The 25196-nt window shown below is 38.3% G+C and overlaps 1 protein-coding gene across 5 annotated transcripts in view; it reads left to right on the forward strand.

The window, feature by feature from the left end:
• Positions 1-25196, forward strand: part of map4k4 (mitogen-activated protein kinase kinase kinase kinase 4) — a 279063-nt gene that overhangs the window by 181974 nt on the left and 71893 nt on the right. For all 5 annotated transcript variants that reach the window (XM_087988113.1, XM_043691713.2, XM_087988114.1 and 2 more), the window contains exons 5-12: positions 5987-6097; positions 8258-8348; positions 10990-11120; positions 11483-11537; positions 15334-15412; positions 16430-16605; positions 17330-17402; positions 20291-20501. In XM_087988113.1, coding sequence (XP_087844239.1) covers positions 5987-6097; positions 8258-8348; positions 10990-11120; positions 11483-11537; positions 15334-15412; positions 16430-16605; positions 17330-17402; positions 20291-20501 — 927 coding nt within the window. The remainder of the gene's footprint in view (positions 1-5986; positions 6098-8257; positions 8349-10989; positions 11121-11482; positions 11538-15333; positions 15413-16429; positions 16606-17329; positions 17403-20290; positions 20502-25196) is intronic.

Below are 25196 nucleotides of genomic sequence, written 5' to 3' on the forward strand. Positions count from 1 at the left end.
ACACCAGGTTATAGTCCAACAGGTTTAATTGGAAGCACACTAGCTTTCGGAGCGATGCTCCTTCATCGGGTGATTGTGGAGGTGTATAATTTCAATTACATCACACTGCAAATTTTTGCTATAAATTCTGTGTTACGATCGAGCCCTCCACAATCACCTGATGAAGGAGCGTTGCTCCGAAAGCTAGTGTGCTTCCAATTAAACCTGTTGGACTATAACCTGGTGTTGTGTGATTTTTAACTTTGGACTATTTTTGTAATGCATCTTGTAATGAAAGTAAGCTAAATTCCATGTTTCTTTCACCCTAAGCAATGAAAATCGTGCTCAGGTTTTATGAATGTAATGCTGCAGTGAAAATTTATAGTGTTATACATAATAACTGCTGAACTGTTTTTAAAAGTCTTTATAGCAGCATGACCGTAAAATTGTTTCTCGCCTTGTCCCATTCATATGGGTGGTACTTTCCAAATCTGATTTTGTTCTCTGTAGCTGTATGCCATAGGACATTTTATTTTGGACCATGTGAATAGATGGAATATATAGAATTTATTTGCAACCATCTTGTGAAATGATTGTCAACTGTTAAATAAATTATCAAAAAGGCTACCAGTTTTTGGTTATGTTATCTGCATCTTGTGCCTTTTGCTTTTTATTGGACTTTGAATGACACCTCGCTATCTGCCATTTCTCAAATTACTGTTTTTTGGAAAATTGTAACTTTAAGTTTTTAAAACCATTTGTCTTCCAAACTCTGTTGATTTTGTACCCCTATTTATAGGAACCTTTTAATTAAACTTTCAAGTGGTGCTACATTTTGAAGCAAATATGGGCAGCAGCATCTTAATATGTTTCTAAAGATTTAGATTAATAATTCTAATGACAGATTTGATGTGCAAGGTTTTCCTGTTGAACTTAGTTTACTTGTATTTTTGGGTTGTATTATTTTGTCAGTTGACTTTGTTAAACGTTTGCATTTTTAGCCATTTTATATATTCAAAAAGGCTATGAAAAACATTATCATCACCAAAAGAATGCTCATGCACTTTATTTCACTTCAGTATCAATATTGAAAACATTTTTCAATATTGTTAATTAGACTCTTTAAAGGAAGGAAAAGGTGTCATTTTATAGCCAGAAAAATGAAGAACATTCCAGTGCAAAATTCATTTCAAGCATTTAAGCACTCACTTTCATTGAGCCCTGCATAATTGAAGTGGAGCAAATTATTAAATCACTTTTAAAATTTTTTTTGCATTTGAATTGCAAAACAAACTTGCTTTCCCTGGTCCTCCTTCATCTCCCTAGTCATGCCATGGAAACTTTTTGTATTGCATCAGAAAAATGGGTCGTTGGTTTAATATTTTATCCAAAGAAAATGTAGCTCTATCCCAAGAACTAGAGAATAATATTGACCTTCTAGAATGCAGTCACAGCCTGGAATCGGGCTTGACATGCAACTTCTGGTTCAAAGGCATCTAACCCTGTTGCTACCAACGAGGTAAAATAAACACACATTTGAAAGAAATACAATCGAGAGAAGTTTTTTTTTAACCATTTGCCTAAATTGCAGTGTATTGACAACTTGAAAACAGTAAAGTTGAATCTGTTGCAGCATCTAAGTTGAGAAATAATGTGGACAGATTCCTTATGCAAAACAATCTTTTCTGCATTCATTGGAAACCTTGCCACATATGTTTTGCCATATGCTGCACTAAGAGAACAGATCAGTTTTTCATGACACATTCAAAATTCTGATTAAAAGATAATTAAGCTGTTTTCTTTTAAGTATCTGTTTTCAATGGCATTTTTTTGGTTTAAAATTTAAAACAGGATTTCATTAGCATTTAAGAATGTAAGAAATTGAAATGGAGTCTTTTATAAAGTATAATAACATTATGATTGTTATTAAACCTTAACTCTGCATTCCCTAGCTGGTCTGCATATGCGCTTTTTTCCTCCTATTCTGAGAATATTTTTCAGTTTTAGATATACTCATTGTAACAACATAATTGTGTAAAATATGGACTATTGATCTTTGAATTCCTTTTGAGAAAGTGTATAAGGTGTGAGCTGGTAGGGACAGAGTTAAGTTTTGAGTTGTGAAACAAAGGATCAACCCAGCATGACTCAGATCAGATACGAACTTGCAGTAAACAATGAGGTACTGGAGGCAAAGGTAGTGGGTTAACAAGGTGAAAAAGCATTCATTATATAAAGCCATTTAACAAGATGAAGAAGCATTCAGTATGTAAAGTCAGTTAATAAGGTGAAAAGCATTCATTATGTGAAGCCAGTTATTCATTGTATAACGCCAGATGACTTAATCTCTACTATTGAGGCTCATTGATTATAACGGTCGCCCAATCAATATGCATGTTGCCTTATCTGGTTCCTCCCTGCAAGTGACTATATATTTCATTAAGAAACTGCTGTTGAAGAGAAGACAGAGAGCTCCTGTGTCTGTGCACATGGGTGATCTTTCTCTCTCTCTCTCTTCAGGGCCCAGAATAAGGATGAAGGATGTGTCTGTGTTTTTTGCTTTGATTGATATGGGGATAGGGAAATGGGACAACACACTGTCCAGTTTTGTATCTAGGACTTTCTTCAATTGAAGGTTTTAAGAAAGAGTCAATTTAAGTCAGTGTGTTTGGTCCCTTTTTAAAACCCTGAGACTATGAACCTTGTTCCAGACTAACCAGTCAGGTAAACAGATTCTACCCTGATAAAGTCACACTTAATGAATTGCACTTTGCAGGCAATATCACAGACTACCCCATAACCAGACATGGATCTGTCTTAACCAAGTGGTTGTATGGTGGCTCAGTTGGGGTGGGTCTGGATGGACTCGAGCCATATGGCTGCTTTCATGCTGTAGGGGTTCTATCATTTTATTCTGTAATGACTTACCAGCAGTAGTTGTGAGGTGGTATTCAGAGATATGACCTTCCAGTCATTGATTTGGACCTCATGAATTCTCATCACTTCAGGTCAAACCTAATTAGGAAAGCTGATTTTTGAATTAGTATTCCTCTATCTTAAATACCACTTGGAAGGTGTACAAAATATACTTTGGATGAGTAATTCAGCACTGTTATTGGCTGAACTGTCCAAATTTGAATGACAGTCAAATTGGATCTGTGCCAGGGAGTAAAAAAAACAAGAAGAGGGAGAAACCTACTTGAACCTCTCCTCATCAGTCTACTTGTAGCAGATGCATCTGGTTGTAACAGTCTTAGTAGAATTATTCAGTTCACAGTCCTTGTGAAAGGGAAATGCCTGTCTTAACATTGAAGTTATCTTCCATGTTGTATGGCACTACCATTGCCCTCAATGGGATATATTTTAATTAATTTTGCAGTTCAAAGCTACATATCCATTAGACCATGTGAGCCATTAATTAGCAGCAGTAGATTTGTAATCTTTAACCTAATCCCCTCATTTCTCATTCTAATATTAGCATCAAACCAGAGGCCCAACTGTACTTCAATGTAGGAGAATATGCAAGGTGCAGCACCAGGGATACTTTAAAAGAAAGGTGTCAACCTAACAGAGTTACAGGGGAGGACTATGCGCACACTATACAATTGAATCAGCCTGCTATCAGGAGGATGGCACCATAGCTTAGTGGTTAACACAGTCGCTTCACAGTGCCAGGGACACAGGTTCACTTCCACCTTTGGGCAGCTGTGTGGAGTTGGCAGATCCTCGCTGTGTCTGCATGGGTTTCCTCTGGGTGATCTGGTTTCCTCCCACAGTCCAAAGATGTTCAGGTCAGGAGAGTTGGCCGTACTAAATTACTTGTAGTGTCCAGGGGTGTACAGGCTTGGTGGAGTCGTGTGAAATGCAGAGCTACAGGGATAGATTAGTGGCATGGATCTGGGTGGGATGCTCTTCGGAAGGGTCAGTGTGGATTTGGTGGGACAAATGGCCTGCTTCCACACTGTCGGGATTCTATGATTCAATCGACAGACCAAAGTCATCTGTCAATCTGTGGATCAAGTCCAGAGTTTTGCAGTCCTTCCACGTCCATGTCTGAATGGAGAATAACTAAAGGAAGAGACTTCACAAACATTCCTACTCTTAAAGATGGTGGAGCACAGTACATCAGTGCAAATGAGCTGTCTTTGGCTAGAAACACTGAGTGGATAATCCAATACTGCAAGCGTCTGTTTGATTTTGGATGTTCATAATCACAGTTACTTAATAGAGGTTTGGGTCAGTTGGCTGAATAGCTGGTTTGCAATGCAGAATAATGTCAATAGGTTCAAGTCCTGCATTAGCTGAGGTCAGCGTGATCCTTTTCAGCCTCTGCCCTTGCTTGAGACATGGTGACCATCAGGTTAAACCACCACTGACTCCCAGTTGCCAATGAGGGAGTAGTATGTGTCACTCTGGGACTACAGTGAATTAATTGTCTTTACTTCATGGAAGCAGTTCATATTTTGTAAGCCATTTTCAGATTGTTTATTCAGCTTAAATGTGATGCATTGTTTATTTAGACAAAGGACAGGAAAAGCTTTACAGATCCCAAGGGCATCCTATAGACAAGAGAAACAGAAATAGCGGAGCCCTTTGGTTTGGAGTGGTCAGAACTTCATCTCTGATATTCAAAGTCTTTGATGCTCACAGTCTTTGTACTTCCCTCGAATTCCAGGTCGACTTCCTCAAAAAAAAGCTCATTCACCTGGACTGTCCCTCAATAGCTCACTTCCCACTTACCCCTGTTAATTTATTTCTGGAGGCAAACTGTGCTGTGTCAATTATCTGTCTGAACTCTTGTAACCAAAGATCACTGGCAGCTACGCCAGATGCCAGGATAACCAGTGTCATTTACTGGCCTGAGCATTATTTTATTATATTTTAATGAGAACAAAAACTTGATTTCCCAAACAATAATTTGATAATAGGATGCATGTGACCAAATAAACTATTAATGTCAGTTCAGTGGAGCATTGCTAATAATGATCCTGGTGATTCTTGTGACCTTTCCTTTAGTTTTCATTTGCCTGACATTTGGAAAGCTAGTTACAGCTGTAACAGCAGTTAAATGTAATCCCATGCATCACAGTAAGTACTACGAATATTTATTTTAAAGGAGCCCTGAAGTCTCAAGCACCATAATTTCGAATCTTCAGCCATTTTGATTCACTTCACATGATTTTGAGATATGGCTGAATGCACTGAATGAAATAAAGATATGAATCTTGACAATGCCTTGACCCACTCTCCAGAACTAGCAATGTGCCTCGTCAAGCTTTCTTTGGTATCTACCTGATAATGTTAGAAATTGCCCAGATATTGTCTATCCATAAAACAGAGCGAACCCAATTCAGCTAGTTGCTGCCCCATCAGTTTGCTCTCAATCATAAAACAATGTGATATTTACTCAGCAGTAACCTGTTCATCTCATACTCAGTTTGGGTTCCATTGAGATCAACTTCAGACCTAATTTTGGCCTCGGTTCAATCATGGGCATGCGCGAACTTGAAGGTGAGGTGGGAGTTGACTGCTTTTGATGTAATTGAAGCAATTGATGAGTGACCTCGAAGTGGTCTAACAAAACTTAAGTCAATGAGAATCAGAGTGGGAGGGGATTTTCTGACTGGTTAGAGTCTTAACCCTATTACAGAGAAAAATGACTGTGGTTATTAAAGATTAATCATCTTAGCCCTCTGCATTGTGACAGGAATTTCTTAGGTATTGTCCTCAGCTTTAACACCTTCAGCTATGTCATAAATGACCTTCACATTATAATGCCGTAAGCGAGGATGTTTATTGATGACTGCAATGTTTACTCCCATTCTAGTACTTCACGGTACTGAAGCAATCATGTTCATAGGTTGAAAGCCCTGGACAATATTCAGACTTGGACTGTTACATGGAAAGTAATATTTGTGTCACACAAGTATCTGGCAGTAACCATCTCTAACAAAAATTCTTAATTTCCATATTTAAGTAACTTATTTCTTCTTAACCTTTTTAATAGCTTGTCATGGAGTTCTGTGGTGCAGGATCCATTACAGACTTGGTGAAAAACACAAAAGGAAATTCACTAAAGGAAGACTGGATTGCGTACATCTGCAGAGAGATACTTCGGGTGAGTATGGTTTCGTGCAAAATTATAAGGCAGTAGACGTTAAAGGCAAAAGAGGGAGAGCAGAAGTGAAGGAATAAACTGCTGTGGCTTAAATTAATTAGATTTAACTTCAACAGATCATTTAGAGATTAAGTGCTGGAAATACTCAGTAGGTCATGCAGCATCTATGGAGACAGAAATAGAGTCTAATTTGATGTTTCATTAGAATGTTGGCCTAAAACATTAACTCTGTTCCTCGCTCTACTGATATTGCCTGACTTGATTTAGTATTTCTAGCAGTTTTTATTGTTATTTCAGATTTTCAGCATCTGCAGTAACCATTACAGAGTCTGTTTTAGTATTTTGGACCCTATTCAAACCTTTGAGGAAAATGTGTTGAATTTGAAGAAAGTGGAGAATTAATTACAGATTAGATTGTTCATCTTCTAGTTTCTGTTACAGTCTGTTGGTACAGAATATTTTACTGATAATGGAGTTCTTGAATTAAATCTTGAACTAAATTGTGTGTACCGTATTGTTAAAATGCATTAAATGTTCACTGTCTTATTCAACATTTTAATTTGGTTGTTCATATCTTTCAAATTGGTAAATCTGGCAAGATTGTGGAATATACAGCACGGGAATGGGCCCTTCAGCCCATGATGTTATGCCAAACACGACGTCAACTTAAACTAATCCCTTCAGCCTGCCCTTGGTCCATATCTCTCCATTCCTTGCATATTCATGTGCTTATCTAAGAGTCTCTTAAAAGTCCCTATCATGTTTGCCTCCATCACCACGCATGGCAATGTGTTCCACACTCTGACCACACACTGTTTAAAAAAACTTGCGCCTCACATATCTTTTGAACTTTTCCCCCTCTCATTTTTAAATGCATGCCCCCTAGTTTTAGACATTTCAACTTTGGGGGAAGTTGACAGTCAACCCTGTCTGTGCATCTTATAAATGTATAGACTTCTTTCAAGTCTCCCCTCAGCCTCCGCTGCTCCAGAGAAAACAACCTAATTTCTCTAGCCTGTTCCTACAGCTAGAAAAATTATGTTGCAAATGGTCACTTTTTCTTTACAGGAACTTTCTCACTTTGACCAACTGGCATTTGTAGTGCCCTTCAGACTTGAAAAATGTTTAAAATGCAGAAGTATTCCAAGCATCGCATAAGATCTGATTGCTTTCTTTTTTTGGCTGTTGTCTGTACAGTAATATATTATTACGCCTTTTGTGGAAGACACAATAAGCTTTATTCAACTGGAAAGTCTTGTGTGATATTTTAGCTTAATGCGAAAGCTGTCCTTTTCCCATTGCAGCATTTCCAGCCATAGGTGTACAGTTACACTGACAGAAGTCTACTCTATTAACTTGCATGATCAGTTCTATGGATGTTATACAATGCTGTTGCTAGATTCTACCAAGTTGGACCGTTCTGAACTCTTTATCCGTTCGTTACCTCGTGTCTTTTTTTTATCATGTTATCTCCCAGTTAATTGTTTTTAGATTAATTAATAATCCAGTAGCACGGAGTTCCAGAGGCTGAGAATTCTGCAGCAAGTAACTCCGCCTGCTGACTTTTCAAAGCCGACCTGACGCCTGCAAGGCTCAAGAAAGGAGTGTGGTAGAATACAATCCATTGCCAGGACGAATGCAGCTGCAGCACTACTCTAGAAACTTGACATCATTGAGGATAAAGCTTCTTGCTTGATTGGCATCTATCCGCCACCTTCAGTTTTCACTCCTTTCTTCACTGTTGGGTGGTGACAGCAGTTTTTAGCAACTCTCTATGACTCCTTCCAAATTTGTGATTTCCCCTATCTAGGGAATGGGAATGCCACCTGCAAATTTTCATTAAACCACATGCCACCCTGAGTTGGTTACGTTTAGTATTCCTGTACTGTCACTGGATTAAAACTATAAGCTCCCTACTTTGGAGATTAAAGTTGTACACTTGCACCTATACCTACACTGTATAGACTGCAACATTTCATGAAGGTTGTTTGCTTCGCCTGACACAACTCTGACATCGCAGAGATCATAATAACACAGTAAACTTCTGATATTTAAGGAATATTATTTTTGCCAGTTTATCAAGAGTGCCGATTCATTAGGTACTGGTTAAAACAAAGTTTGTTGCAGGTTATTGGTATTTGTTTTTCCTTTTCTGTTTAGGGACTTTCACATCTTCACATCCACCATGTCATTCATCGTGATATCAAAGGACAGAACGTATTGCTAACAGAAAATGCTGAAGTGAAGCTGGGTATGTAACAAACAGTAGTAACTTGAAGCATTAATGTTAGAGTAACTCATGTTGACATCTAATGCAGTTTCTGAAATTAATTAGCAGAATGGTTAAGTTTGTGGAGTTGCATATGGATAGGTTAAATGAACACTAAAAATTAATAAGCAACTTCTTCACTGCTTGCAATTACAAAAATTATTTTAACCTATCTGCTCAGATATGTTACGACACACCTCTGGGACAGGTGGGACTTGAACCAGTCGTTCTGGCCCAGGGGTAGGGACTCTATCAATTTGCCACTACAACCCTTCTTGCTAGCAGTTCAATGAGTTTTTAAGGAGATTGATATGTATCTGTGTAATGCTTTGCAACGAATGGAGTGTACACCCGAGATAAACTGTATATGCTATATGTGCTGAATCTGCCTTGTGCTCAATCTATAGCATAACTCTGTAAAAATGATTTCCAGAATAGCATAATATGAACAGAAAATGTTGAACAAGCTCAACCATAATTTGTGGAGAGTGAGGCCATGAATATTTCACATCAGGAATTTATTTGGGGAGGTTGGGGATGGAAACCTGTGGGGCAGAGAGGAGGTGCCATGGAGAAATCCCTGTACCAAACCTTCCATCACAGCAGGCAGAGAAATCTACTAGTATGGATTTAATCCTGACATTAGGATGAACTTCTTAAATTGACAAAATGGGGCCTCAGTCAGCCCACTGACCCAAACACCATTCCTGCCACTGGTAAAATTGCAATAGGGGCAGGTAAATAATGTGAAGGCATTCGGACCTCCAGGCAGCAGCATCCTAAATCCCTTTTCCCCTCCTCATAGATGCTGCCCGACTTGAGTATATTCATTATTTGCAGTATTTTGCTTTTATTTTGCAGAGTTGCACACACGGTTGGGTCTGTATCTCGTCAGGGGAGTGATTTATTAATATGAGGATAGAGACATTACATTAGAACTGAGTTTATAGTTGTCAAAGGACTTTGATGCAAAACCAGTAAATGAATAGATTAGCAGTCCTAATCCCATACTTGACCCTAGTTTCATAACCCATAATGCTGCTAGTTCTAGAATTGAAGAGATCTACTTGTAAGTTTATGGTGCTCCATGTGAAAGGGTGAGTTATCCCTTTATTTCCTCTTACTCCAGAGGAGACTCTGGTTCCTTTGTTTAAAGGCACATTCATGCATGGATAGGATCTATACACTTGTTGAAAATATTGTATAGTTCGAATCTTTATTACAAGAACAAAAGTTTTACACCATTTTTACAGATAACAGGCTTCCAATTGACTATTCTTACAGATAATTTCCAATCAAAAGATTTCAAATTTACTTCCTATCTCTCTCAATTCATATTCCAAGTTAGTACACATGACTATATTACCCAGTTGTATTCAAACTAATGCACATGATCGTATTATCTAATCATATAATTGTGTTCACCTCTCTAATTGAAAATCTATACTGTTTATTTCACCCCCTATCATGTGCCACACACTTTGAAGATTTTTAAATTCTTTGTAATGGAGTGTACTAACAGGGTGGCACTTTCATAATTCTGTTAACTGATTCTGTAGATATGTACTCTAGACCATTGAATTGAATGAGACCCTTTGGTCCTCGTCCATGCTGACCAGCTCTCCTAAATTAGCCTAGTCCCATTTGTCAGCATTTAGCTCATATGCCTCTTAACCCTTCCTATTCACATACCATCCAGATCCCTTTTAAATGTTGTAATTGTATCAACGTCCACCATTTCCTCTGGCAGCTCATTCCATATGCGCACCATCCACTGCGTGAAAAAGCTGCTCCTTCGGTCCCTTTTCAATCTTACTCCTCTCACCTTAAACCTGTGGCCTCTAATTTTAGACTCCCAGCCTTGGGGGGGGAAAGAACCCTGGCTCTTCATCCTATCCATGCCCGTCATGATTTTATAAACCTCTATAAGGTCCCCCTCCCTCCTCTGACGCTCCAGGGAAAATAGCCCCAGCCTATCCAGCCTCTCCCTTTAGCTCAAGCCCTCCAAACCTGGCAGCATCCTTGTAAATCTTTTCTGAGCCCTTTCAAGTTTCACCACATTTTTCCTATAGCAGGGAGACCCGATAGACACAGATTTTTAATCTGTATGGGAATTGAGAGTTATAGGGAAAAAGCAGGAAAGTGGGTTAACAGATCAGCAATGATTTTACTGAATGGTGGAGCGGACTCAATGGGCTGAATTGGCCTACTTCTACTCTTACATCTTATAGTCTTTTATAATGTTGGCAATCCAGAGAAGCAATTTAATTTACAATTTGTATCCACTGATCTTTTATTATAGTTAGATTAGGAAATTCTGAAATTCAGCACTCTGCTTTTCTGTGAATGTAAGGCTTATGAACACATCATGCAGAGGGTCCCTAATTTACGGACAACTGACTTATGAGCGCTCATATGTCTGCATGCTATCCCATGGAAGGGTGTCATTTTAAAGATCTGGCATGCGAACATTGTTTCTTACTGTGTACGGCAATCTTCCTTTATCTTGTGTTGTGGTCCAACTTGTGTACAAATGGACTTGTGAATGGATTTGCGTGGAACTCGTTTACAACCCATATTCTAACAATGCAAGTTGCTATTTGTCTCGAATTTTTCATTATAGTGGATTTTGGTGTTAGTGCACAATTGGACAGGACCGTTGGCAGAAGAAATACCTTTATTGGGACACCCTATTGGATGGCACCAGAGGTCATTGCTTGTGATGAGAATCCAGATGCAACATATGATTATCGAGTAAGTTGTTGCCTATTTTTATTTCCAGAATCAGTACTTGGGTCTTTCATGGAAATTTTTTAAAATCTTTTTTTTTTTGAATTTGTGAACCTTTTTAGAAATTTGTTTGTATGGAAATGTATTATAAAAGTCAAAATGTTTGATTTTAGCTGCAGTTTTTACTTGTAGCTAATTGAAAGTGTTGCTAAACTGAACCATCAGTTGATTGCAAATGATTATTAAAATGTTTTTATTTTGTCTTGTTAAAATGAAGAAAAAGAAATAAAATCATTGTAAAACTGCTTTTTTCACTGATATTTGTGCTTTACCTAGACTTTTAATATGCAGAATTAGCTGAATGAGTTACTATGTTTTCGTTTTAGAGTGACTTATGGTCATTGGGAATCACAGCTATTGAAATGGCAGAAGGAGCACCTCGTAAGTAATTTGATACAATGTAACTTAGTGATACAACTTATCTTTAAATTGGGAACTATGTGTTTAAAGTGTCACAATTTATCCAAGACCGAAATTTATTTCTGGTAACTTAATGGAGTAAGATTGTTCTCTTCTAGTTGAGTTCCAAGTTGAGTTTGGCAAACCTCACAGAGCTACTTATGATTTACTTTCAATCAGCTGTAAGTGACGCCAAGGCGGAACAGGGAATGCTGCTGTCAGGTTGGAGAGCGGCTGGACCCTTGACTGTTGGTCTGACTTCTGCAGCTTTCCTGGAAGTGTCAATTGTTGATATTAAGTGCATAAAATGGAAGGATGTTGCATTCTAGCACCAGCATCCTATAATCAATAATTGTATCAAAGATAGGAAATAGAAGCCGTTGAGTATCACAGTTGGTTTGAATATATTTAGTAGTTATTAGGATTAAAACACTTACTGATGGTAGGGAAAGATCATCTCTTTAATTCATGAATGGGACAAGGGTGTTGCTAGCTGATTGGCTTGAGAAGGTGCTAGTAAACTGCCGCCTTGAACTGCTGCAGTCCATGTGTTGTTGAGCAGCGGACTGAGGTGATGTGGCAGTTGAATCTCAATACTTGTGGGAAGAAGGGTAAGATTGAGAAAAACATAAGAGGCTTGTCAAGCATGTTCAAAAAGGTGATCAGGAGAAAGAAATAGAATTGCTAAGCAGCAGCAATAAATTATTTCCATGGCAGCAGCAGGGAAATATTTAAGTGAAATAAAAAGTTTAAAGAAATGAAACTGAAAAGTATATTAATGTTTTCAACAGAATGCCTACACTAAGACTATGCGTTTATGAAAATAAACATGCAGCTTTACAGACTTCACATTGCGAAATGGGCTTAAAGGCCTCAATGGAAAAGTCCACAGGGATTGATGGTATCTCTTTCCAGAGTTTGAGTAGAGTACAGGGATGGAATGTGTTAAGTGCTGAAGATCATGAGTAAATCACTGTGAATGCTGGAGTGGTCTCTATTGGCTAGGAAACAAACTGTATTTAAGAGTAAGCAAATTTAGTTTGGCCATTTGCATCGATCTAACTTCACAAACTAGTGTGGTAAAATAATATGTTACTTAAAGTATATTTGAGGAATAGCTGAGAGTAAACCCCAAAACTAAAGAAAGACCCTGAGATTTTGGTAAGTTATCTCAGAGTAAATGGTAAAAACCATATGGTATGATGAACTTGGATTTTCAGTAACATTTTCTGTTTGGTTATGGATGTAACTAAAGCTGACCAGGCCAACATTATTACCCAACCTTACTTGCTATTAGGAAGGTAATAATGTGACCCATATGAAAAACTGGGATAAAAATATTGCTTTGATTAATAATTTGGTGATTGAAAGGGAAGTAACTTTTCAGTAAACTAATGTTAGGATGGCAGGCAGGAGGAATTACAAGGAGAGTGCCCCAGGGATTGATATTGAGATTTATTATTTCTGAATGGCGGCACAGTGGCACTGCTACCTCACAGTGCCAGAGACCTGGGTTCAATTCCCACCTCAGGCGACTGACTGTGTGGAGTTTGCACGTTCTCCCCGTGTCTGCGTGGGTTTCCTCTGGGTGCTTCGGTTTCCTCCCACAGTCCAAAGATGTGCAGGTCAGGTGAATTAGCTATGCTAAATTGCCCATAGTGTTAGGTAAGGGGTAAATGTAGGTGTATGGGTGGGTTGCGCTTCGGCAGGTCAGTGTGGACTTGTTAGGCCGAAGGGCCTGTTTCCACACTGTAAGTAATCTAAAAAAAAAGACCCGGGTTCAATTCCCGCCTCGGGCAACTGTCTGTGTGGAGTTTGCACATTCTCCCCGTGTCTGCGTGGGTTTCCTCCGGTGTTCCGGTTTCCTCCCACAATCCAAAGATGTGCCGGTTAGGTGAATTGGTCATGCTAAATTGCCCTTAGTGTTAGGTGAAGGGGTTAATGTCGGGGAATGGGTCTGGGTGGGTTGCTGTTCGGAGGGTCGGTGTGAACTTGTTGGGCCAAAGGGCCTGTTTCCACACTGTATTAGAAACTCCAAAATAAATGTTCAGATGACAAACTGAGGAAGGATTGCAGGAAGAGGAAGACAAGCAAAGTAAAATAGTAAGACTGTAATAAAAATAGTCGGATAAAATATTTGAGAAGTCAAGTTTGGTTGAGAAGGTTTTTTTTGAAAAGTAGAAGTTGGTAAAACTGGAAAGAAAAAATGGATGGTATAGTTATAGTTGGTAGCATGAAGTAGCTGAAAATGAAGTGGAATTGTTTCTGAGAGTGAGCAGTAAGCACTTTAGAGTTGAAGTGATCATTGTATAGCAGTAAATAAAAATCAGGGATATTGCTGTAAAATTTTACAAGCCACTTCTTGAGTTAAGTGCTAATTAGTTTTGAGCATCTTGTCATTAAGGAGAGCATTTAAACTATGGTGGTGTTGAAATGACCTGGTAATTCAGCTGATTCATTGTAACAAATTGAATTATATAGAAAGGTGGCAGGAAAGGCGGTCCAGCGTCTTGAATGGAGAAGATTCAGTCGTGAGCTCAATGTTTTATTTAAGATATTAATCAGCACTGGTGAGGTAAATCTAAACTGTTTGCATTGAAGCAAAGCAGTGCACTAAACCAAGGGAGTATATGATAAAATTAATGAATGTAGTATTTACGATAAATGTCTGGAAGAACTTATCAAGAGATGATCAACACTTGGAGTGGTTTTCTGGTACATCAGTGGAAACTAAAAACCAAACCAAGACCGGTGAACTGATGGGCGAGTGTGTTTACAAATACATTAACAAAGTTGGATTGAAGAGCGTCTCTCATTGATTTTTCTCAATCATCATTGCGGTATTGTAGAAGAGATGCTCTTTTTCATAAGACTTAGAAATGATTCCATCTCAGCATCGACCCTTATTTTCAGTACAGATCCATAAAATGTTGTTTGTTTTTGTAAGAGTACATGTAGTGTGTATTTAAAGACAGTACTTAACATAACTAATATGATAAAGAGCAATTACATTTAGAGCTCACTTATAGAAGAATGTAAACATAGAGAAAAAAGATCTAATTTGGACCACTTGATCTTAGTTAATCCCGATTACTGGTTCAAGATAAAACTATATATTTTGTTCCTTCCTCATTGTGGATTGCTTAATTGAATGTCTGCAAGCTGTTTTGCTACTCCTGTCATACCACAGTATGCCATATAATATCTGATATATTAGATGCTTTGATGTTTTCTTGAGTAAACAGTACTTTTAGTTAAATGCCAAACTTTCAATTTGGTTAAAATATGATCGTCTAATTTGGAGGTAAAAAAGAATGAAACCAAATTAAGAGATTTAGAGACTGAAGGCATTATGCATTGGCAAGCATATAAAACTGGACACAGCTCTATCTGAATTAATTTTATACGCCTTCTTTTGGCTAGTTCTTATTCATATCCAGCATTAATTACTTTCTCCTAATGCTCCCTTATATAGTTGGTAATGGGAAGTGGTCAGAGAACATATAATTTGTTTGATGCTTAGAATACAAATGAAAAACTGTTTGCATTCCTGAGAAAAGATGTTTCATTATAGTTTCTGGGTTAAAATCTATTAATCCATTTGATTTGCATAACAGATTATACGAAAGAAGAGTGAGCAGAGAAATTGACATGAATCTCTAATTATTTAAATTTCATGAAATAATTTTTGGATTTCCAGTTTATTTGGCTAACTAATTATGATTATTTGTTGAAGTATTAGAATGAGGCAATTGTTCTTTGTAATTTTACTTTTTAGCTCTTTGTGACATGCATCCAATGAGAGCACTCTTCCTCATTCCCAGGAATCCCCCTCCACGACTGAAGTCTAAAAAATGGTTTGTATATTTATTTTAATACTTAAAATAAAAGCAACTTATTTGCTTGATTGAGCTCTTTGACTTTTCAGCACCTGCAATAATGTTAATTTCATATGGCTAGTCAAATTGCATTTTCGAAATGCCGGTGTACAGACCTCATGAATGTGTGCATCTCATACTCAATGGCTTGTTTGATTTATGACCTGTGCAACTTGAATTAAAACAGTTTTCTTTACAGCTACACAACAGCTGTTAATCTTTTGCTACATGGTTAAAGGTGAGTTTTCTGTTACAATCTAAAGAGGTTGCTGGATTTTACAGCCTTTCACCCTCTTGCTCCTTTCCATTTTCAGTGGAAGCACTACATTCTTAAGATTTTTGTGCTCTCTCTTGGAATACCCAGCTGATGTGCCGGGATGGGTCTGGGTTTCTGACTTGGACTTGAAACCAAGCCTTGCTGCACTGCTTTAGTATTTGAGATTTGTTGTACTTAGAAATTTACTGAACAGATATTTTGAATTACATACGTCAGTTATATTGCTTAAACATTTCTTAAAATAGATATTTGCAATTAACTTGTTTGTTAATGATGTCAATCCAGCAATTCAAATGAATTTTCTGAGTCTCCGATTCGTGGATGATGAAAGCATACAGATTGCTTCAATAGTACTAGCCTGACCTATCCAGAGATATGGGATGATTAATTGTTTAGCTGCCATGAAATCCTTTTACTGTGTGAAGTTGTTTGTGCTGTGCATATATACTTGAAAATGAATTTTAATGCATATATTAAATTTTGAATGTTATCTGAATGTGAGTTTTTTGAAGATAGTGTTCAAAATAAATACTTGTGCAGATATGAACAGTCACTTTAAGTTATCAGTAAAACCTTGCTTAGAACTCTGAGCAAAATCAACTCTGCTGATAGGTATGCAAATTCAAAACTGAACAAGAATTGAATGGATAATCTCATTTTAAGTTAATTTCCAAATCATTAGCTATTCAGGTTTAAATAAAATTTTCATCCATTTTCAGGTCAAAGAAATTTTTCAGCTTTATTGAGAGCTGTTTGGTGAAGAATTACATGCAAAGGCCTTCAACTGAGCACCTGTTAAAACATCCATTTATCCGTGACCAGCCAAATGAGCGGCAAGTTCGAATCCAGTTGAAAGATCATATTGATAGAACTAGGAAGAAGAGAGGAGAAAAAGGTATGGCGTACAATATTGATGCAATTACAAGAAACAGTTATTTAATTGCTGATTGTAGACTTCTTCAGTTAACAAAAGAAAATAATTTTGTACATTAAAATATTACTCCTATTTAACAGACACAAAATTTAAACCTCCATATTCATACAAATGAATTTTGAAATTGTTTCTGCATGAGGAATGCACTGAGAAATGTAAGCAAAATCAGCATCCATAAGATTTTACCATTTTATCAATGTAACATACTTCTCCTTATCTCTATAATGCAAAATAGACATTGTTTGCTTGACTTTTGAAGTGATCAGTTCATCAGAGTTGAAAAGACATTCTTTTTCTGGATTAAGTAACCTTTCAGAGTAATCAGCATCTGAAGAAAATAAACCTCATCCTGTTTCAACCAAGACCACATCAGTTCATTTTCTGGAGATACATGGTAGTCATACCTAGCAGTACCATGCTGGGTAAATAATTTACCTGATGCCATAACATTATGCAACAATGATTCATATTGTCTCAGTGGTGAAGGGAAACTTGAGCTTTCATAAAGCTTGTGCAGGTAAGATTGACCAAGTGATCTCCTCCTGTGCTATATGAATCTATGATCCGTCAGTTATGAAAGTGAGGCCTGTTTTCCATCTCCAGTAATAAACATTGAGCTTCTTCCTTCATACCCAAACAAAGATTGACATGATTCATGTAAAACGCAATGTTTAATTTAATTTAGATGAAACTGAATATGAATACAGTGGGAGTGAAGAGGAGGAGGAGGAGTTGCCTGAGCAAGAAGGAGAGCCAAGGTAATGTGTTATTTAAAATTTAAGGTGTCCTGTCTGGATTTATACATGTCTAGAATTGGTAATTATTTTGACAAATAGGGAGCAAATCTTATGGAAACTCTATATGGACCAAAGTTTCTCTTGCAGGTTCTATTTTTTTCTCTCTTTTCTCTTCTATAATCTTTGTTGCAGTCTTCTGTCTAATTTTGACTTATTCTATTTTCTGTCACTTCAAAATAAGTTCTGCCAGAATCTCACTGTCCTCTGGTTAAGGGGTTGCATAGATATTGATTTGGAGATGCCGGTGCAGGACTGGGGTGTACAAAGTTAAAAATCACACAACACCAGGTTATGGTCCAACAGGTTTATTTGGAAGCACTAGCTTTCAGAGCGCTGCTCCTTCGTCAGGTGGTTGTGCCACAACTACCTGGAAGCTAGTGCTTCCAAATAAACCTGTTGGACTATGACCTGGCATCGTAGGATTTTTAACTTTGCATGAATAATATTATTGCAAAGAGAAAGTGAGGACTGCAAATGCTGGAGACCAGAGTAGAGTGTGTGGTGCTGGAAAAGCATAGCCAGTCAGGCAGCGTCCGAGGAATAGGAGAATCGACGTAAGCCCTTAATCAGGAATGAGGCTTGTGAGTCAAGGGGGTAGAGAGATAAATGCGAGGTATTTGGGGCAGTGGGGAAATTTGGCTGAGTGTGGAATAGGTAGATGAAGGTGGGTGTAATTGGAATGGGTCAGGGTGGAGCGGATAGATGGGAAGGAAGATGGACAGGTAGGACAGGTCATGAGGGCAGTGCCAAGTTGGAAGATTGGATCTGGAATAAGGTGGAGGTGGTGAAATGAGAAAACGGGTGAAATCCACAATAATTCAGTGTGTTTGGAGGGTCTCAAGGCTGAAGATGAGATGTTCTTCCTCCAGGCGTCGGATGGTTAGGGTTTGGCCATGGAGGAGGACCAGCATCTGCATGTCCTTGGCAGAGTGGAAGGGGGAGTTAGTGTTCAGCCACTGAGCAGTGGGGTTGCTTTGCCCATGTGTCCCGGAGATGTTCTCTGAAGTGTTCTCTTCAGAGATGCCTTCATCTACCTATTGCACTGTCAGCTACCCTCTCCCTAGCACGTGCACGCGCACACACACACCCATTTATCTCTACCACCTTGGCTCACAAGCCTCATTCCTGATGAAGGGCTTATGCCTGAAATGTTGATTCTCCTGCTCCTCAGATGCTGCCTGACCTGCTTTTCTAGCATCACACTGTTGACTAATATTATTGCAAGTTTATTTCAGTAACCCTGAGCTGACTATTGGGTAGATGCACAAACCTTCCTTTCCTCTGTTGTTTGTTCACACTCTGGGCCTATCTTCCTGAGACGGAAGATCGGCCCATTCTCTTTTCTGTATATCCCTCTGTGGTGGAGAGTTCAAATCTATTGTGAGAGTTAGTGCAGACCCTAAAGCTACCAGTGTTTTTTTATTTGCACAGAAATCTACTTCATAAATTATGACCTGTAATTCACCATGCTGAATTGAAAATTTGAAGTATGCAGGTAATTTGAAATATGAGAAGATTTAGCTGAAAAATGTATCTTCTTAACAATTTCACCTCCACACCAAAGGATTTTATCGTGAAATTGAGGATTGTTTAGAATAAGAGTAATCAGGACATGAGTATCCCAATACACGATTGCAATTTGATGTAAATGTTGTACAGATATATAACAACAGATACTTAGTTTGACTTTTTGAGGGAACAAAGAATGATTAAGTTCAGAGAAGGACCCATTACACACACATTTTGTTTGAATGAACAAAAAGGAAGTTTTTAAAAAAGGGTGTAAATTTCAGAGAAACATTTAACATTGATGTGCATAGTGGCTTCCTGTGAAAGTACTGTAAGAAAATAATTATTGTGGAAAATATTTCACATTTGGGTTGATTGTCCATAGTGCGTGTATGTATCACATTACATACTGCTGAATGGTACATGAAGTAATGAAGTAGAGTGATAGGAGACTCATGTGAAGCATTGCATCCTGCACCAGCCCAGACCAGTTGTACCAACTGGTTGTGTAGCCCACTTTCTATTTACATGTTTGAGTTTCCTAGGGTCGGTGAATTCCTTCTAGGAATTCTTGTGCAAGTCTCTGTTTGGCTTGTCCGAGGATGGATGTGTTGTCCCAAAGTGGTGTCCTTCCTCATCCGTCTGTAAGAATGCTAGTGAGAGTGGGTCATGTCGTTTTGTGGCTAGTTGACGTTCATGTATCCAGGATTCTTAGAAGCAACTCTGGAACTCTATCAACAAACATGATGATTTGGATCCCATTTACCACCCCCGAAGAAAACAGGAAATGACATCACAAACCCTAGGAAACTCGAACATTTAAACAGAAACCAAGCTACATTACCAGTGCTTCATTTGGAGACTCACTGAAGATGTTACTTAGTATAGTGATGAAACATCTGAAAACAAACCTTCCAGCTCAGCGAGCAAACCTACATCCAGAACCTCAACCTGAGTTACAAATCTTCTCAAAACTCACTATTTCCCACAATGTGACGGACAGAAATTAAACTATTTTATATGTGGTTAGTTCAAAAAATTTGTCTATATTTATGAATTTATTTTTAATTATAATGACAATGATTTCTACTGTTCATCATAACAATAACTCAGTACAACTCCTAGCTGTTTCTCCTGTTTAGCAAATTTGGATGGTGCATCCTTTATGCTTTTACTGACCCTTCTCCAAAGGCATTGGGTAACACTTGCTCAATGGGGTCAATTTCACTTTTTGAATCCAAATTTGTCTGCAAGTAGTTTTATAAATTTAGATTTATTACACTTGAAACTATCTTTGTGAAGGAGAACACTGGGGAAAGAAATTCTTCTTTCTTTTGTAGCTCAATTGTTAATGTGCCTGGAGAATCTACTCTACGTCGTGACTTCCTGAGATTGCAGCAAGAAAACAAGGAGCGCTCTGAAGCCATGCGTAGGCAGCAAATCCTTCAAGAACAGCAGCTACGAGAGCAAGAAGAGTATAAAAGACAGCTCCTCGCAGAGCGTCAAAAGCGTATTGAACAACAGAAGGAGCAAAGGCGACGACTTGAAGAAGTAAGAATTTAAAATAATGTCAAGACATTATGATTTGGGCATTTTTTCAGAAATATTAGAATGCTTTAAATATGAGTTAATGTTTGTGTCAAGTGCATTGAGGCAATAGGCAAGTTTAGTTTGGAACAAGTTTGAATAACTTTAACAAAGTATGTTATCTAACAAAACTTTATATCGATGTAGTTTTTAGGCACATCACACTACTTTTGGTTTAAAACAAAGTTTACCTTAAGATGTGTAATTTCTTTTTGGTCATTATACACTAAAGGTTATCACCAGTTTTGCTTTTACTTGAAATTTACTTTTTCCATTCTTATGTCAAAAAGTAATCTGTTCTACCCTTCTACTCACATGTTGTTGGACTGTACCTTGCTGCTGTCTAAAGTTTTAGAAACTATTGCCTTTCAATTCTTGTATCACCTTGAAAATTTCTATCAAAAGTTGAAAGGCATTCCACTTAGCAAATATTTACTTTACTTCTAGCATACAACCTTATTTTAAGAAACAATGGCCCAGACAGGTTTAATCATGTAGCTCCTTCTGCAATCCAAGCTTCCTTTGACTATCTTCTTGCTGTTACACTTCATTGAAAAGACAAGTGAATGTGATTTTTTGCATGTTTAGTGTCCGGCCAGGGTTGTTATGAAGTGTTCTCCACTTTCAGTTCCAACAACACTCAAGAAGCTTGGCATCATCCAAGTTCAAAGCAGCCTGCTTGATTAGCACTCCATCTGCAATCTTTAATATTAAGTCCATTCAACACCGGTGCATTAGTAGCAGCAGTGTATACCATTTATAAGATATATTGCAACAACTCAACTAGGTTCCTTCGATAGCATCTTCCAAATCAGTGACCTCTTCTCCCTTGAAGGAGAAGGATAACAGATGGGAACACTACCTGGAAGTTCCTCTTCAAGCTTCTATCAATCTTATTTGGAATTAAATTGTCATTGCTTTGTTGTTATGGGATTAAAATCGTGGAAGTCTTATCTGATTAGGACTGTAGCTGTACCTAAAATATATGGACTGCAGTGATTCAAGAAGGGACCTCACCACCACCTCGTCAAATGCAATTAGGGATGGGCAGTAAATGCCGGCTTACCCATTGGCAACCACATTTTGTCAATTAAGTTTATTTTAAAAAGAAACAAATTTATTTGATATGGCGAGGACATGAAGCTAGAGCTGTTTCAATGTTTTGCCATCCTTATACTTTGTAGACACTAGAAATCATGGGTATAGGCTGTGAAAGGAACCTTGACAAGTTGTCAAAGTGCCTCTGGTAGACGATGCACACTGCAGCCAACAGCAGAGGGAATTCATGTTCTGAAGTGATGGATTGGTGTGGATTAAATGGACTGCTTTGTCCCTGGGGATATTAAACTTCTTGAGGGTTGTTGGAGTTGTGCTCAGTGAAGTAAATGGAGGATTTCACAGTCCAGACTTGGGCTGTGAGTTGGTGGACAAGCTTGGAGAGCCAGGAGATATGAGGTACAGAGGAACCTCGGTTATCTGGCATTCGATTATCCGAATATTGGATTATCCAGCAAGATTGCAAGGTTGTGATGCTCAGCTAAACTATGTTATCCAGCATTCGGTTATCTAGAATTTGATTAACAAAATGAAGTACTGCCTGCCCATGTCCTTCGGATAATCGACGTTCCTCGATTCTTGCTGCAGAATTCCTAATTTCTAACTTCCTCATATCACGTTACTTACCCAGACGCCCCAGTAAATCATCTAGTCTATGAATTCCCCTTCTACCCTGCCAGATAACTTTGGTGAAGATTCAACAGCAGTAATGTGAGATATGGATGTGATAGAAGTGGAGGGGGGTACAGATGAGATTTACCACGATGTTGCCCAGAATGGAAAGTTTCAGTTATGAAGAGAGATTGGACAGACTGGGGTTATTTTCCTTAGAGCAGAGGAGATTGAAAGAGGACACGATTGAGATATATAACATTGAGGGACAGGGTAGATAGGGTAGACAGGAAGAAACATTCCTCCTTGATGGACGATCAATTACCAGATTTAAATTAAGAGGCAGAAAATTTAGAGGAGATGTGAGGAAAAACTTTCAACCAGAGGATGGTGGGTATCTGGAGCTCACTGCCTGTAAGGGTGGTGGAGGTAGACACTCTCATGACATGAAGAAGTATTTAGATGTACACTTGTGATACCAAGCCCCCCACAGCTAGGGCCAAGTGCTGGAAAATGGGATTAGAATAGTTAGGTGGATTTTTTTACATGTATGGATGTGTTGGGCCAAAGGCTGTAAATCTCAGTGACACAGGGAAAAGCAGATGCATAGAGTCTGTTGCCAGGCATGAATTTTGCTAACTGAGAAATTAGAAATGGTTCTGAGTACTGCAATTATCAGCAAGTATCCATGTCTTGACCTTGTGATGGTTGTTGAAACAGCTGAAGATGGTTAAGCCTGTGTCTCTATTCTGAAGAATTATTGCAGTGATATTCCAAGGTTTGAGCTAAGTGGCCTCCAGCAACTACGTCCTTCTGGAATGACTCAGGCCAGTGACGCATTTTCTCTTTTGATCCCTACTGACGTCAAGTTTAATATTGGCTCTATGATACCACACTCCGAGATGTTAAGGTGAAGTCGCGTTCACCTCAACTTTGGAATTTGGCTCTTTTGTCATGTTTGGAACAATACTATAATGAGGTTTGGAGCCACATTGTGGCAGTATCTGAACAGAACAACAGTCAGTAGGCTATTTGAAAGCACTGTCAATGCACCATGGATTTATCCTGATTTTTTTATGGAAGGCACATACCTAGACATTTTCAGATTGTCAGGTAAATGTCCTTCTTGTAGCTACCTTGAAGCAGCTTGGCTTGAGCTTGTGCTGCTAATGCAGCACAAATGATCAGCACTGTAGCCAGGATTGTTGTCAGGATCCTCTGTATTTGCTTTAAGAAAGTGCTCTCCATGATGTTTTTAATCAAATGGCATGGATCAAATTGGCTGAAGACTGGCTTTTATGATGGTGGATAGCTCAGTAAGAGGCCAAGATGGTACAGTGACTGGATCTACTTGATGTTTGTGGAGCCGCCTTCTCCTGTTGGTTGTTTAATTCCCTGCCACTTTTTGTGACTGGATGTAACAGGATTGCATATTTAAGATCTTGATTTATTATGCTGTTTGGCATGGCTATCAGGCTATCGTTTTAATTGGCATCAATGTAGAACAGATCAAGCAACTTCAAACTGATGATAGGCATGAGAAGCTGTAGCCAAGAGCAATAGAATTGCATTCCATCACAATCTGTAATCTCACTCTATTGCATTATCATCAAGTTCATGACAGCAACTGGTACAATGAGGAGTGTAGAATAGCAGATGAGCAGTGCCAGGAATATCAAGAGTTGCCAACTTCTGGTGAGCCAGAGGACATACATGCTAAACAGCAGTAGCAGAGTAGAAAGAGCCAAGCAATCCCATAACCAATGGATCAAGATTGTCCTGCACGATTTAATGGCTTTTTAGGCAATTTGAGATAGTTAAGAGTCAACTATATTGCTGTTGGGTCTGGACTTCAAAACAAACCACAAACTCTGTAAGAAGGACAGGTTTCCTTGTGCAAAGGAAGGATGTATCATGGGCAATTTTTAAAAAAATGACTATCAGGTCACCATACTGATTAGCTGTATTACCATTGTTACCATACTGATAATAGTTCATCTTTCCAGAAGTGTTATCAATTCATTTAAATTCTTAACCCACATGATAGGGTTTGATTCTACCCCCATTCTGCAAGATCACTAGACCAGCCCTCTGGCTTACTACTCCAGTAATTCATTCACTATGCTACCGTATTTTAATTTACAAACTGCCGTTAATCTAAACAATCAACATGATTTAATGGTAAAAAGAATTACAACTGTGTGATCGCAATTTTGCCATCGTTGTAGATAATGAGAGAGGTTATAAATGCTGTTTTATTCAAGAAACGGATTTATAGCAAAAAGGCCGAATACTGTTGGAATTTTGCTCAATAATGCAAAATTTATACATGAAATCAAGGGAAAAAAGTGATAATCGAGTAATAAAAATAGATGGACAAATTCAGTCGCTAAGCAATGGGCAGATATTAAAACTAATAATTGTCTGGTAGTGCAAAATTTGAAAAAGGCACACTTCGTCGTAGTTTTTCATATTGTATCCATCAGGATGTTTTGCAAAAAATACCATAATAAAGGGAATCTTCTACTGGATGAGAATAGATCATTGGGGTGGTCAGTGGAATCTGGTAGAGGCATTCTGATGGAGAATGTTTGAGTCAATGATGTCTGACAGTTAACTGCAGCCCTTGTTTAAATTTTAAACAAAGCAGTTTGATTCTGAGTGGTCAAATATTATCCTGGAAAATGAAGAGGTCAGCAGAGAAAAAGGCTGGGGTTCAGATCACCGCATCACTAGGTAATGAGATGGGGACAAGTGTCAAACTAAGGAATTTGGCTTAATTAACTTGATTAACATCAAAGACTGCAAGTGCTCGAGTTCTGAAAGAAAAAAAAGCAAAATGCTGAAGAAACTCAGCATCTGTGGAGAGAGAAAAAGAGTGAACTTTTTGAGTCTGGTATGTCCCTTCAGTTCCACCCCATCACTCACTCATCCCCAGGATATTTCCCCCTGCCCCCACCGCCTGCAACCCACCCTCCACCTTTCTGTATG

The sequence above is a fragment of the Chiloscyllium plagiosum genome, unplaced genomic scaffold (genome assembly GCF_037043375.1).
Source record: "Chiloscyllium plagiosum isolate Xiang-an unplaced genomic scaffold, Cpla_swu_hap1 HiC_scaffold_6, whole genome shotgun sequence".
NCBI classification, from domain to species: domain Eukaryota; kingdom Metazoa; phylum Chordata; class Chondrichthyes; order Orectolobiformes; family Hemiscylliidae; genus Chiloscyllium; species Chiloscyllium plagiosum.